The sequence below is a fragment of the Ursus americanus genome, chromosome X, assembly GCF_024610735.1.
Source record: "Ursus americanus isolate L20-20 chromosome X, mUrsAme1.1.p, whole genome shotgun sequence".
Lineage (NCBI taxonomy): Eukaryota > Metazoa > Chordata > Mammalia > Carnivora > Ursidae > Ursus > Ursus americanus.
The window spans coordinates 79944666-79958739 of NC_142164.1; the positions used below are offsets into that span (position 1 = coordinate 79944666).

Consider the following 14074-nt stretch of genomic DNA (forward strand, 5'->3'; position numbering starts at 1 on the left):
TTTCTTTATAATTAATCCCCAGAAGAGAAATTGCAGCATTAAATGGGTATGTTTAAGACTTTTATTTTAATACTTTTTTAAAGTTTTTTTTGGGGGGGTGGGTTGTTGGGTTTTTTTTAGAGAGAGTGAGTGAGTGAGGGGGAGGGGCAGAGGGAATGAGAGAGAATCTCAAGCAAACTGCTGAGTGTGGAGCCCAATGTGCAGCTCGATCCCATGACCCTGAGATCATGAACTGAGCTCAAATCAAGACTCAGTCACTTAACCAACTGAGCCATCTAGGCACCCCTAAGACTTTTTATATGTATCATCAACTTTTCCATCAGGCAAAACGCTATGAATTTATAACCCCATCCAGTAGTATAAAAGATAGCCTTTTTTCTTACAACAGCTTAAAACCTAATTAAACATTAAAATTGTTCTAAAAGAGCAAATATCTGTACTTTTTTCTGAGTATAAGAGTTATGTATGCTCATTTAAAACATTCAGAAGATAAAGTATGAGAGGATAAAATTCATCCTTCCAGATATTTTTCTATGAGCACATACATATACATACACTATCTCTAAACAGGAGCATAGGGAAAGAAAAAGGAGAAGGCATTGAAGACACACCAGTGGGGTTAAAGAAGGGAACTTAGGGACTTCTTTAACATAAAGTTTGAGATCTTTAGAGAAGATTATATATGTCTCCATTATATATATATATCATATATATACCATATATGAGATATATAGATATTAGGAATATTATTATAAATAGTATATATCTAAATGCTATATATAATATATATAATATATATGTTACATATGACTCCTTTATATATTTTTTCTATGCATACATTTTATATGTGTGTATATATGTATATATACATATATATATACACACACAGATATATCTCTATATATCTATATCTATATATATGAAGGGAACAAGGATAGATGGGAGCATTTTAGTTAGTATTACTAAGGATCATGACTGGGCGCCTGGGTGGCTCAGTGGGTTAAGCATCTGCCTTCAGCTCTGGTCATGATCTCAGGGTCCTGGGATTGAGTCCTGCATTGGGCTCCCTGCTCAGTGGGGAGTCTGCTTCTCCTTCTCCCTCTGCTGCTCTTTTTCGCTTTCAAATAAATATAAATAAATAAATAAAGAAAGAAAGAAAGAAAGAAAGAAAGAAAGAAAGAAAGAAAGAAAGAAAGAAAGAAATAACCTTATTTAAAAAAAAAGGTAAGGACCATGGCCAAGGCCCTGAGATTCCAGAAAAAAATATCTCAGAGAGTAAACTGAAGTGACTCCCAAGAGGAAACTGGATCCATGAAACTGGTGAAAGGTGACCTACAGAATTAAGAGAATGGCTTTGAGATAAGTTGGGGTTCATAACCCTGAATGACTAGGACAAGTACAGAGGGTGTAGTGGCCAACATGTTCAGAACAGGATCACCAATTCCCCCAGTCTGCAAGCTTTCCCTTTTCAGGAAGTAGCACCAATGTCTGCCCAGATACTGTGGCCAAAATCTAGGAGTACTCACTGATTGCTGTCCTTCCCTCATAAACTCACCGACATTCAAGTTTTCCCAACTGAGGCCTCAATGACATCGTAGAGCAAACAAGCCATTCCTGCTCTACCTTTTCTGAATTCCAGCTTTATAAAATCCATGAACATAATTAAATGGATGTTGCTCCACAACACTATAGAATGGTAGATGAACAGAACACATTCTCTTCACTTATTCTTCATTTAAGTCCATCCTGTACTTCATCACTATTTCGTTTTCCACATTGTTTTTGTTCAATTACCATTCCATCCTTCATAATCTTGTATTCTGTATTTCATTCCAAATTTCATTCCATCTTTTAATGGTATTTTAAAATTTATAGTGTGTATTTCATGGTCCATTTATTCCAGGCCATTGCATACTTCATTCCATTTTATAGTTCTTCCTATTTCAACTTCAATTTCCTTCTATTTACTATTTTATTTCACATGATACTCCATTCCATTTTTCATATAACATTGTATTTTTCTTTTATTCCATATGCTATTAGATATTTATTTCTATCGTACATTCCATTCTTTCTTCCCATTATATTTCATTTAATTTCCATCCCATTCAATTTCCCATTTCACCTCCACTGCAATCAGTCTCCACTTCATCCCATTCTGCATTCCCTTTCAAATCCATTTTCCATTCCATATTATTTAACATTCCAAATACCATTCCATTCTATTTTTGAGTTGTGTTTCAGTCCAGTTAGTCATCCATGCCACTAAGTATCCCGTTCCATTCTGCTAAAATTGCTATAATAGCAACTTTCAGGAGAGCCAGTTAACAATATTTTTATCAAAGAATCACAGATGTGCACGGCCTGTATCAAGAATTTTCTAGGAATTTATCCATAGTGAGGTCATATTTTGAGGATATGCATAATTTTTAGCAAAAAGGATATGTCTCACATTGATGTGTTTATAAAAAGTTGGAAATGTTGATCAATACAGCAATGTTTGAAAATGTAAGCTTCCTCCATAAAAGGAATATTTTGAATATATTTCCACACTGGCCTTGTGGAAACATATTTATTGATATGGGAAGAGTGTTTTCTAGACCCCAAAAACAGGTTACAAAATAGTATGAATGCATAAATAATTCCATTTTATGAAACAACAGAACTATGAATTATTTAAGAATGGCCATTCTACCAAAAATAATTAAACATTTCTAATATTTGCCCATGGATACGTGGGAATTTAGATTCTAGTTTTCCTAGGTTAGGTTCTATTTGCTTTTCTGTTTTGGGTTCTGAGCATGCAGTAATAATGACTTTTGTAATAATGACTATAAATTAGTGTCCAAATATTAAACTTTAAGCCTGTGCATCAAGCATAATAGAGAACTGTAGCCAAGAATGGAGACTGGGTCAAATAAATGAATGTACATTAATCAGTGGATTACTACGCAGCCCATACAAATGATGATGTATATTTAAGGACAGTGTTATTCTTAATTCTGGGTAACTCCAGACTATGCCTTAGGAGATAAGGCAGGGGGAAGCATGTTACTTCAAAATCCCCCTCTGATGCATGACAGCAGTGCTGAACATCCCGAACCAACACAGCGAGGGCCCCATCCATTTTCTTGATTTCAGGCCGCTTTCGAGGGTCATCCAGATACAGGGAGGAGTTCTGTGGCTGTCGCTTCCAGAGTCACACATGGGCCCAGTGTCCTGTCGGGATTCTAGGAGGGATGCCCAGCTCAGCGGTATCTCCTGCTGGCCAGCGTGGTATTTTTTTCAAACCATTGCTTGAAAGATTCACCACCAGAGTGGTGCTGACAAGCTAAACTGATTTGGGGTGACTCAGACTGTTTATACAGATAGCATCGCTGCTCCCTCGAAACACACACCCACACGCACTCATAGGGGCCCAGGTATGGATGGGGAATTCACATCGTGGACTCAGCAGCAGCGGCCTCCAGAACGGTGGAGCACACCGTCTGCTTTGGCGCCAGATGGAGCTAGGTTGGCTCGCTCCCTTTAAGACGAGCGTCACGTGACAACCAGCCGACCAATCAGAAGTGAAGATCCAGCCAGGGCACGCCCATCCTCCTCACTCCTTCACCCGGAGCTCTACCCAGCCGGCGTCTGCAGCCACGCTCTCGCCTCTCTGAGAGAGAATCCGGCGTTATGGCCACTCCGTCGTCCGAGGAGAAGGCGCTGAAGCAACAGCAGGGTGAGATGCCCGCAGGGCCGAAGAACGAGGTCGCCCCTGCCCCCGGCGACGCCCGTGGGGTCGGCAACCCCGATCCCGGTGCCTCGGTCCCCTCGATCTCGAGCAGCCTTTCTCCGTCGGGTGGTGGCGCTCCGCACAGTGGCACAGCAGGTTCCTCTGCCTCTGCCCTGGCTGCCGTCGGCGCCATTGCGATCAATGGCGAGGGCCCGGAGTTGCCCTCCACGGCCCGTGTGCAGGAGAGGGAGCGTGCTGACCTCCAGGGCGGCCACAGTCCCCACGCCGAGCTGAGATGTGTGGTGCCCGGTGCGGGCCAAGGTCTCCAGGCCTCACACGCGGGCGGCGTGGCCGCCATGGTGCAAGCCATGAGGGGCGTTGGCCAGGCCAGGGGGCCTCCGACCCTGACCACGAGCCCGGGGAAGGGCCGTGGGAGGAAGCTGACCCACCACGAGGAAGCTGCCCAGGCTCAGAAGCCTCCAGGGCGGCGCTGTCTGTTTCCCGCGCTTGCTAGGCCTCAGTGCCCGGTGACCTTGCCGCCATCTTCTCCGGGGTCTCAGCCCAGCGGCCGCCGCCGTTCTCGGGTTTCTCCGTGGGGTCACGCATCCCAGCCAGGCCCTGCCCTCCGAAGTCAGGCCCGCGCAACAGGCCCAGCTCTCCGCAGTCAAGCAGCCAGGCCAGGCCCTGCCCTCAATGGCCGCGCCACCCCGCCAGGCCCCGCCTTCCGTGGCCATGCTTCCGGGTTGGGCTCCGCTCTTCGCAGCCGTGCGTCAGCACCAGGCCCTGCTCGTCGCCGTGGTGCACCCGCACCAGGCCCTGGTCTTCGCCCTGGTGCTTTGGTGTCAGGCCCTGCCCTCCAGCGTCGCCATGCATCCGCGCCAGGCCCTGCTCTCCGCAGCCGCCGCCATGCTTCCGCGCCGGGCCCAGCCCTCCGCAGCCGCCGCCGTGCTTCCGCGCCGGGCCCAGCCCTCCGCAGCCGCGGCCGTGCTTCCGCCCTGGGTCCAGCTCTCCGCAGCGGTGTCGGTGCTTCCGCGCCGGGCCCAGCTCTCCGCAGCCGCCGCCGTGCTTCCTCGCAGGGCCCAGCTCTCCGCAGCCGCCGCCATGCTTCCGCGCCGGGTCCAGCTCTCCGCAGCAGCCGCCGCCGTGCATCTGCGCCAGACCCAGCTCCCTGCAGCCGCGGCCGTGCATCTGCGCCGGGCCAAGGTCGTCGCAGCCATGCATCCGCGCCGGGCCCAGCTCTCAGCCGCGGTGCATCCGCGCTGGGGTCAGCTCAACGCAACCGTGCATCCGCGCGGGGCCCTGCTTCCAGCAGCCGTGCATCTGGGTTAGGCCCTGCCCTCAATAACCGCGCCAGCCCACCAGGCCCTGCTCTCCGCAGCCGTGCATCCGGGTCAGGCCCTGCCCTCCGAAGCCGAGCCAACCCGATAGGCCCTGCCGTCCGCAACGGCTGCCCGACTCCAGGCTTTGTCCTCCGGAGCCGCACCATCCAGAGATCATCCCCTAGAAGCCGCGCCTCTCTGCCTGTGCGTACTGGCCTGAGTCCTCCTTCTTCCTCTGGGGTAGCCTTACGAAGGCTGGTCTGCCAGAGCAGCTCAAGCTCTCCTAATCCTGAGGTCCCAAGCCTATGTGCCCAGCCCCGTTGGCATGCAGTCCGTATGCGTGCCTCCTCTCCCTCACCTCCTGGTAGGCCCTTTCCTTTCCCTGAGCAGTGTGGTGAGAGCTCCTCCTCTTCCTCCTCTACCTCCTCCTCCGGGTCTCCGGGCCAAAGCCCCTCCTCCTCTTCCTCCTCTTCGTCTTCGTCTTCCTCTTCCTCCTGCTCCTCCTCCACTAATTTTTCTGGCCAGAGCACCTCTTCCCCTAAGTTTAGCGGCTTGGGCTCCATCTCCACTCCTAGTCCTGCAAGTCTGAGGCGTGCCTTGCTGCCAGAGCTTGATGCCCTGAGCCCTCTTTCTCCAGGAGAGGAGGCTGAAACAGGGAGCATGTCTTCCTCCCCTACACCTCCAGTGGTGTGACAACCTCAAAAGGAATTAGCATGCGCCCACTGGCCTGAAGGGGGTGCCTGCTCTGCAGTTAACCTGTGACGTTTACAAGTGTTCTAGCTATTAACCCAGATAATGAGAAATTTTGATGCTATTGTTTGGAGAGGCAGTTTTAAAGCCTCTCTTTCCCGTAACTGTACTACCTAGCACTTATTTGCTATTGGCCCCTGATTCCAGGCCCACATTTTCCTCAAAAAGGCCTGCCTTTGCCTGAGTTGAGATTTCTCTTTTCCATGTTACCTTTGTATAATGAAATTTTTGAATGAATAAAATAAAAATGTTAACTTCATTTTTAAGATGTAGTGGTTTTTTTATTGTCCAAAAAACTGTTAACCCTACATCTGATTTAGAGGATTAAAGAAAGTTGTTAGCATGCTACCTGATTTCTTTGAAAGCGAGAGTGGAAAAGATACTATTCCTGCAATCATTTATTTATATCTAAAATGGAATTTTGTCCAGGAAATTCCCATTTATATGGTATATACCCTCTTACCATAAGTGATTTGCAAACTTAGACAAGAAAAGGGAGCAGGGTTCAGCCCAAGGAGGGGTGAAGGAGATGTTCAAGGTAAGGAAAGAGGACTTGACTGTGTGTGTGTGTGTGTTGGGAGGAAAACTTCCTTCCCATATGGGAGTAAGGAGTGCTGGAAGGAAGTCTCAGGAAGGAGGAGAACAGCAGGAGTCAGGCGTACCAAGAGGAAAGGTCTCAGCTTCTAGAGGAGGAAAAAATTTGTGTGTTGGGAAAGGGGACTCTTGAGGACTGTGTGGGGGAGAGGAAGGTCTGGGAGGGTGATTCAAGGTTAATGATATGAAAATGGTCAGATTTTTAGTGAAAAAAAAGTTAATGGATAATCTCATTTAAAAAATGTGACTAAATTTGTGAGCAGGTATGTAACGGGCTGTGTGTGTGTGTGTGTGTGTGTGTGTGTGTGTGTGTGTGTGTGTATAGACATTTGGAGAGAACTAGATGGACATGCACCACCATTCTGTGAGCAGGATATACACATTTTTTGGAATAACTGATGATAATGGTCTTTCATGTGCTACATTTTATACTTTGATATATTGCTAGTTCTGCAATGAAATTCAGCTGTTTTTTAGGAAGTTGAGGAAACACAGTGGGAGAACACAGTAAACGAATGGAATGAAAATAAATAAACCAAACCAGTAAAAGGAACTCCCTTTCCCTACTTTGCCATATTCCTCCTCTCTTTGCTTTTCTGGTATATGGCCAATGCTGGCATAGACTTGGCCAGGAAGGGCCTTCCTCCTGGGCCCCACATTTTAGAGGTATCTGCCTAGTCTGTATTCAGGCTACAGAGCTAGGAGTCCACAGAGACAATGGTATGTGCCCACCAGGTCCCAACACCCTTCAGTTTTTGTAAAAAATATTTTTTAAAGATTTTATTTATCTATTTGAGAGAGAAAGCACAAGCTGGGGGAGGGGCGGAGGAGAAGCAGGTTCCCCGAAGACCCGGGATCCTGATGCGGGGCTCAATCCCAGGACCCTGGGATCAGGACCTGAGCTGAAGGCAGATGCTTAACCGACTGAGCCACCCAGGTGCCCCCATAGAAAATACTTTAGTTTCCCTCATTCCCCAAGGCTGCTTCTAGATTCTATAAGGCCCTATTTTCAGTGTCCCTCCTAAAGAAGGGAGGTGTGGACCTGTGGAATATATACTCTTAGGCCCAGATGCTGCCAGGAGGCCACTGTTTGTAAAAGCAAAAGATATGCAAAGCTTGATAGTGTAGGCTGAGGTGTTCTCAGGGTTGAGTGTAAGACACCTCTTGGCGTAGGAAATAGCTGGCAATGGGAAGAGACCCAAGGACATGGGCCAAAGGCCTTAATTTGTACTTTAGCCACTGAAAATGCTAGTGACTGGCCTGTATATATAATTAGCTCTCTAGACAAGCCCCAGAGAATTAGAAACACCCAAGGATATATATCTAGGAAGCCATACCTTGTCCCTGGTGGTGGCTTTGACCACAAAACATCCCCTATTTATCTCATATTGGGGGAAGCATTAGTTCAGGTACTAGGTCTGATTCCTTCCTACAGTGAGCCAGCGTTCAGTGGGCTGAATCAGAGATGCCACTACCATACTGCACACTAGTGTTTTAGTAGATATTTGAGTATTTGATATGCTTGAGAGTGGACCTTAATCCAACGTCCTTAGCCCAAGCCCACCGTACCAAAATCTGTATAGCCCCTATTGACCACAGGCTTTTTTACCTTCTCTTGACCTTTGGTCCTTTTTTTTTTTAAGATTTTATTTATTTGACAGAGATAGAGACAGCCAGCGAGAGGGAATACAAGCAGGGGGAGTGGGAGAGGAAGAAGCAGGCTCATAGCGGAAGAGCCTGATGTGGGGCTCGATCCCATAACGCCGGGATCACGCCCTGAGCCGAAGGCAGAAGCTTAACCGCTGTGCCACCCAGGCGCCCCGGTCCTTTTTTTGGGAGGAGGGGCATTTTAAATGAACTTTATTTTTTTTATTAAGTTCAATTAGCCAGCATATAATATATCATTAATTTTTGATGTAGTGTTCAATGATTCATTAGTTGTGTATAATACCCAGTGCTCATCACATCACATGCCCTCCTTAATACCCACCACCCAGTTACCCCATCCTCCACCCCCTCCCTTGTGCAACCCTCAGTTTGTTTCCTGGCGTCCAAAGGTCCTTCTAATACTCCCTCTTTATGGAATTACCAAATGCCATCACACAGTAGATCTCCATACTGCAGAATGTAAAGGAAAATTTTTTAAAAGATTTATTTATTGATTTATTTGACAGAACAAGCAGGGGGAGCAGCAGAGGCAGAGGGAGAAGCAGACTCCCCACTGAGCAGGGAGCCCGATGCATGCGGGCCTCTATCCCAGGACCCCAGGATGATGACCTGAGCTGAAGGTAGCCGCTTAACCGACTGAGCCACCCAGGCGCCCCCAATGTAAAGGATAATTTTTTAAAAGACTTTATTTGCTAGAGAGAGTGTGCATGTGCACATGGTGGGAGGGGTGTTGGGGGGAGGGCAGAAGGACAGGCAGAAGGAGGCTGCCCGCCTATCAGGGATTGTCATGTTTGTGGGGATCACGCTGGGATCAACGAGGGAATCGACGCTGGGACGGATCCCAGGACCCCGATCTCGACCTGAGCCAAAGGCAGATGCTTAACCAACTGAGCCACCCAGGCACCTGATAAAGGATAATTCTTAGATTTCCTATTACTTGACCTTTTGGCACCATTTGGCACTATTGATCACTCCCTTTTCTTTGATACATGTTCTTCCTTAGTCTTTAAGGACTGTTCTCTTTGTGTTCACCCCACTTTCTCCTAGACTTTTCTCATTTTCCACACCTCTAAGTATTAGAATATCCGAGGCCTCAGTTTTTTGCCTTTTTTTCCTATATACATTTACTTCCTAGGAGATCCCATCTAGTCTCATGTCTTTAAATACTGTTGTAAACTGGTAAATCAAAATACTGTATATTCCCACCTATTCCCTTGTACTCCAGTCATGTATATCCAGCTATCTAATTGACTTTTCCATTTGAGATGTCTAAAAGACATATCAGACTTCAGTAATAGGGAGTTCTGTCCGGTAGAAATAGAATGCTAGCCACACACGTAATTCACCATTTTCTACTAGCAAAATTTAAAAATTATAAACACTTGACATTAATAATTTACTTCATTCCATCTATCCAAAATATGATTTGAACATGTAATCAATATAAAAATTATTGAGATAATTTGTTTTCTCACTAAATCTTCAAAAGCTGTTATGTAATTTATACTTTCAGTATATCTCAGTTCTGACTAGCCACATTTCAAGTGCTCAAAATAGCCACAAGTGTGGACATCTGTGTACAGCAGTTTTAAACCTTATTTCTTAGTCTCTCGTTCATTTTCTATTGAATTGTGATTCCACCTCCAGCAGTTTCTCTTAATTGTGGGTTCCTGTCAAGAGAGCCCTGAGGTATCAGTTTTGAGAGTTCACATGCTTCTATAGCAACTTTAGTGCCTCTTAAAAAAAAAAAGATTTGATTTACTTGGGAGAGAGAAAGGCAGAGATAGTGAGAAAGCACAAGCAGGGAGGAGAAGGAGAAGAAGGCTCCCTACTGGGCAGGGATCCCAACATGGGACTCAATCCCGGGACCCTGGGATCATGACCTGAGCCAAAGCAGATGCTTGACTGACTGAGCCACCCAGGCTCCCCTCCTTTAGTGCCTCTTGAGCTGGGCCCTATGCACTCACATGATATGAAAAGGGCAAAAACCCTGTGACTCTCTGCTGCTTCTTCTGGTGAGTTGGTTAGTTTGTGGTTCTTTTATCAAGTCAGATGTTGCTCCATCACTTCTTTCTCCTCCTGCACAGACACTGGTAATATGACCGTTGGTGACTTGTCCTCATCTACTTTAATTTTGGGGTTTTAAGGTATGTATTGTAACCAAGATTTTTTAAAAAGATTTATTTATTTATTTATTTATTTATTTATTTATTTATTTATTTATTTGTTAGAGCGCACAAAGGGGGGGAGCAGCAGGCAGAGGGAGAAGCAGGCTCTGCGATGACCAAGGAGCCTGGTGTGGGACTCGATACCAGGACCCTGGGATTATGACCTGAGCTGAAGGCAAATGCCTAACTGAGCCACCCAGGCATCCCTAGTAACCTAGATTTGCTGAAAATATTCTCTACACATTTTGCTTTTGCTCTCTAATTGCTCTGTTTTTCTGTGTTTGGAGAGATTGAAAAACTGTATAGGCACTGCTGCCACCATCTTCCCAGGACCTCTACCACCAAGTGTCCTTACTCCTTGAAAAATATGCCACCTCCTCCTTAGGTGTTGCCCCAATGTCTGCTGATAACAATATGTATAGCCAACCCTTTCTTAGCTCTCAAAGGAACACAATGGGAACCATCATCTGTACTAACTAAACTGGAATAACAGGAAAAAAGAACTACATTTAGGAATCAGAACAAAAACGTATTAGGCATGCCACTAAAAATCTTTATAACTAAAGTAAATATTTTTGGGAACACATTTCAAAAGCATTTACTTTGTCATATTACTTTGATGATTCACAAAACTGGCCCCTGTACACAGAAGGCAAGGAGAAAGAGGAAGACCCTTCCAGATTGGTAGCTGGCAGTGTTAATAAGCAAGGGAACTTACATATGAGGCTTGTCTTGGGCAGCTGCAGGATGAGTAAATCTCACCTGCCCGCAGGAATCTTAAAAGTTTATATAGAGGCCTGAACTGGGTTCAGTCACGTATACTGACCAGATGGTCTCAAAAGCACGTTGCTCTCCATGGCTGCATTCTTGAAAACGGCTCCAGTTGTAGGAATAGTTGGCAAAACATACATTCTAAGGACGGGGGCGGGGGGAGCCTCTGATTCCCCAGGACCACCTCATATGTCAGCCAGTGGTCTCTTGATTACCTCCTCCAACACACTTATTCTTTTTTTTTTTTAAAGATTTTTTATTTATTTATTCGACAGAGATAGAGACAGCCAGTGAGAGAGGGAACACAAGCAGGGGGAGTGGGAGAGGAAGAAGCAGGCTCACAGTGGAAGAGCCCGATGTGGGGCTCGATCCCACAACGCCGGGATCACGCCCTGAGCTGAAGGCAGACGTTTAACCGCTGTGCCACCCAGGCGCCCCGAACACACTTATTCTTGAATATTTCTACAGATAACAAAAGATTGGAACAAGAAATAGACAATTTTACTGCAACAATTCTCACAACCTCCTGGTGTCAGAGAGCCTACATTTATTCCCACTTTACAGGTATGAAAATTGATGCTCAGAGAAATTTTGTGACTCCTGAGATCTCATCACTAGTAGGGGTTGACTCTGGAGTCAGAATTCTTAGGTTTGAATTCTGGTTTTCCTATTGACTCATTGTGTGTTCCTGGACAAGTGAGTTAACCTGGGATCCTAAACTTCCTCATTTGTCAATTTGGAATAATAAAAATACATGCCTCCTAGATTGTTGTAAGGATTAAAATGGGTGATGTGTGTTAAGTGCTCCTAACAGTGTATGGCACATAGTGAATGACTGATAAAGATGGTTCTTTTTTTAAGATTTTATTTATTTGAGAGAGAGAGAGAGCATGAGAGAGAGAGATCACAAGCACGGGGGAGGGGTAGAGGGAGAAGCAGGCTCCCCACTGAGCAGGGGGCCCAAGTCGGGACTGGATCCCAGGACCCTAGGACCCTGGGATCATGACCTAGGCTGAAGGCAGACGTTTAACCAACTGAACCACCCAGGCACCCAAGATGATTCTTATTCTGATTAGGATTATGATCATGTACCCAGATATTTCTGACCCCAACAGTTGAGCACTTTACTGATTTTTCCCAATTAACAATACTTTAAAATCAAATTAGGGTGCCTGGGTGGCTCAGTCAGTTAAGCATCTGCCTTCAGCCCAGGTCATGATCCCAGGGTCCTGGGATCCAGTCCCACATCAGGCTCCTTGCTCAGTGCAGAGCCTGCATCTCCCTCTGCCTGCCGCTCCCCCTGTTTGTGCACTCTCTCTCTCTCTCTCTCTGACAAATAAATAACATCTTTAAAAAAATCAAATTAGCCATTTCAAAAATGAGGACAAATCATTATTGTACTCAATAATATAAACACATTTCCACAGACTATTGAGCAACATTTTGCCAACACCAGAGGTCACTGCATACAAACATAAAAAACGAAGTGTTTAGCTTCCAAGGTACAAACTCTAGGAATTTAACGAATTTGAATTTGCAGTAGTTATGTAAATGATTATGAGGAGAGTAGTTTCCCTCCAGGCATCATTTGCATCTTAATTAATTTAATGGATGAATAGACTACACCTGGGGTTAACATTGTTGACTGTAAGTTGTTTTTTTAAAAGATTTTATTTATTAGAGAGAGAGAGCACAAGCAGAAGTGGAAGCAGAGGGAGAGGGAGAAGCAGGCTCCCCACTGAGCAGGGAGCCCAAGACATGAGGTTGGATCCCAGGACCCTGAGATCATGACCTGAGCTGAAGGCAGCTGCTTAACCAACTGAGCCGCCCCTGTAAGTTTCTTTTGCACATTACATGGCATGCAAATATACCGGATAATGATCATCATATACTTATATGTTAAGTACTATTTTAATATTTATACATGTACCCTTAATCCATGAAACAGCCCTAGGAAATAGGTGCTTATGTTGAGGCCATTTTTACAGATAAGGAAATTTAGGAACAGAGGCTACATAAGATATAATATGAAGGAAACACACGTTGAGTTGTGGACTCTGTCATGGTCCTTTCCAAAGTTATGAACTTCCTTTGTGAAATAAACTACATGATATGCTCCTATACAGAGTACTACTATTCTGCCAAGTGTAAAGTGATAGTTTGGACACATTCATCTAATGCTGTTTATTATGAAAAATGGTGTTGTTTTTGTATTGTGTAAAATTACTCTATCCACCCATACTTCAAATGGAAGGTAAAAAAATTCCAGCTCAGACACGTTAACTCAAAGATACATTTAAAGTAATCACAGTGGGGCGCCTGGGTGGCTCACTCAGTTAAGCATCTGATTTCAACTCAGGTCATGATCCCAGGGTCCTGGGATCAGGCCCCACGTCAGGCTCTCTGCTCAGTGACAGCTTGCTTCTCCCTCTCCCTACCACTCCCCCTGCTTGTGCTCTCTCTCTCTCTCTCTGTCAAATAAATATATAAATCTTTAAAAAATGATCATAGCAGGAAATTATAATTTATTGTGCAGGGAAGATTAATCTACCTAGAATCAGGGCAGAAAGACAGTCAGCAACATTACTGGCCTCTGACTGAGAATTTCTGTGCCTTCCCAAGTATAATGAAAAGATGTAGCTTCCCTTTGTATCCTGGCATCCAGATGGTGTCCAATCCCCAAAAACCAGGAATTGGCAAAAGGGAGGTAAAAGGCTTATTTCAGGGTTCTGCGTCACTCACAGCTAGGCTGACCTTTTACCTTAGGCTTCCATTTTGGTGAGGAACTAGGAAATACCAGAAAGACCTTCTGGAGTCTTTCTCTGGAAGTTGCCTGCTGATCAACTATTGTGCTGTATAGGGCTGGCTTTGTGGCATGTGACTGGTGCAGTTCCACAGGCCCCTGCTTGGTTTAATGATGTGCTACCACTGTCTTGAAATTCTTAATGATTTTTGAACAAGGGACCCCATATTTAATTTTGTGCTATGCTCTGCAAAATACATAGCCAGTTCTAATATTATATTGAATAGATTTTTAAAGAATTTATGGGTAAGCAGAGTCCAGGAAATGTTGCTGGTGGTTGTGA

General features: G+C 45.2%; 1 protein-coding gene across 1 annotated transcript; it reads left to right on the forward strand.

The window, feature by feature from the left end:
- The first annotated feature begins 3678 nt into the window (after nucleotides 1–3678).
- EZHIP (uncharacterized) lies at nucleotides 3679–5984 on the forward strand. The gene has a single exon (XM_087859778.1). The coding sequence runs from the start codon at nucleotides 3679–3681 to the stop codon at nucleotides 5728–5730; it is 2052 nt and encodes a 683-aa protein (XP_087715904.1). The 3' UTR covers nucleotides 5731–5984.
- The last annotated feature ends 8090 nt before the right edge of the window (nucleotides 5985–14074 follow it).

What these genes read in the sequence shown, in the direction of transcription:
- EZHIP (XM_087859778.1), top strand. Translation starts at nt 3,679, where the DNA reads ATGGCCACTCCGTCGTCCGAGGAGAAGGCGCTGAAGCAACAGCAGGGT.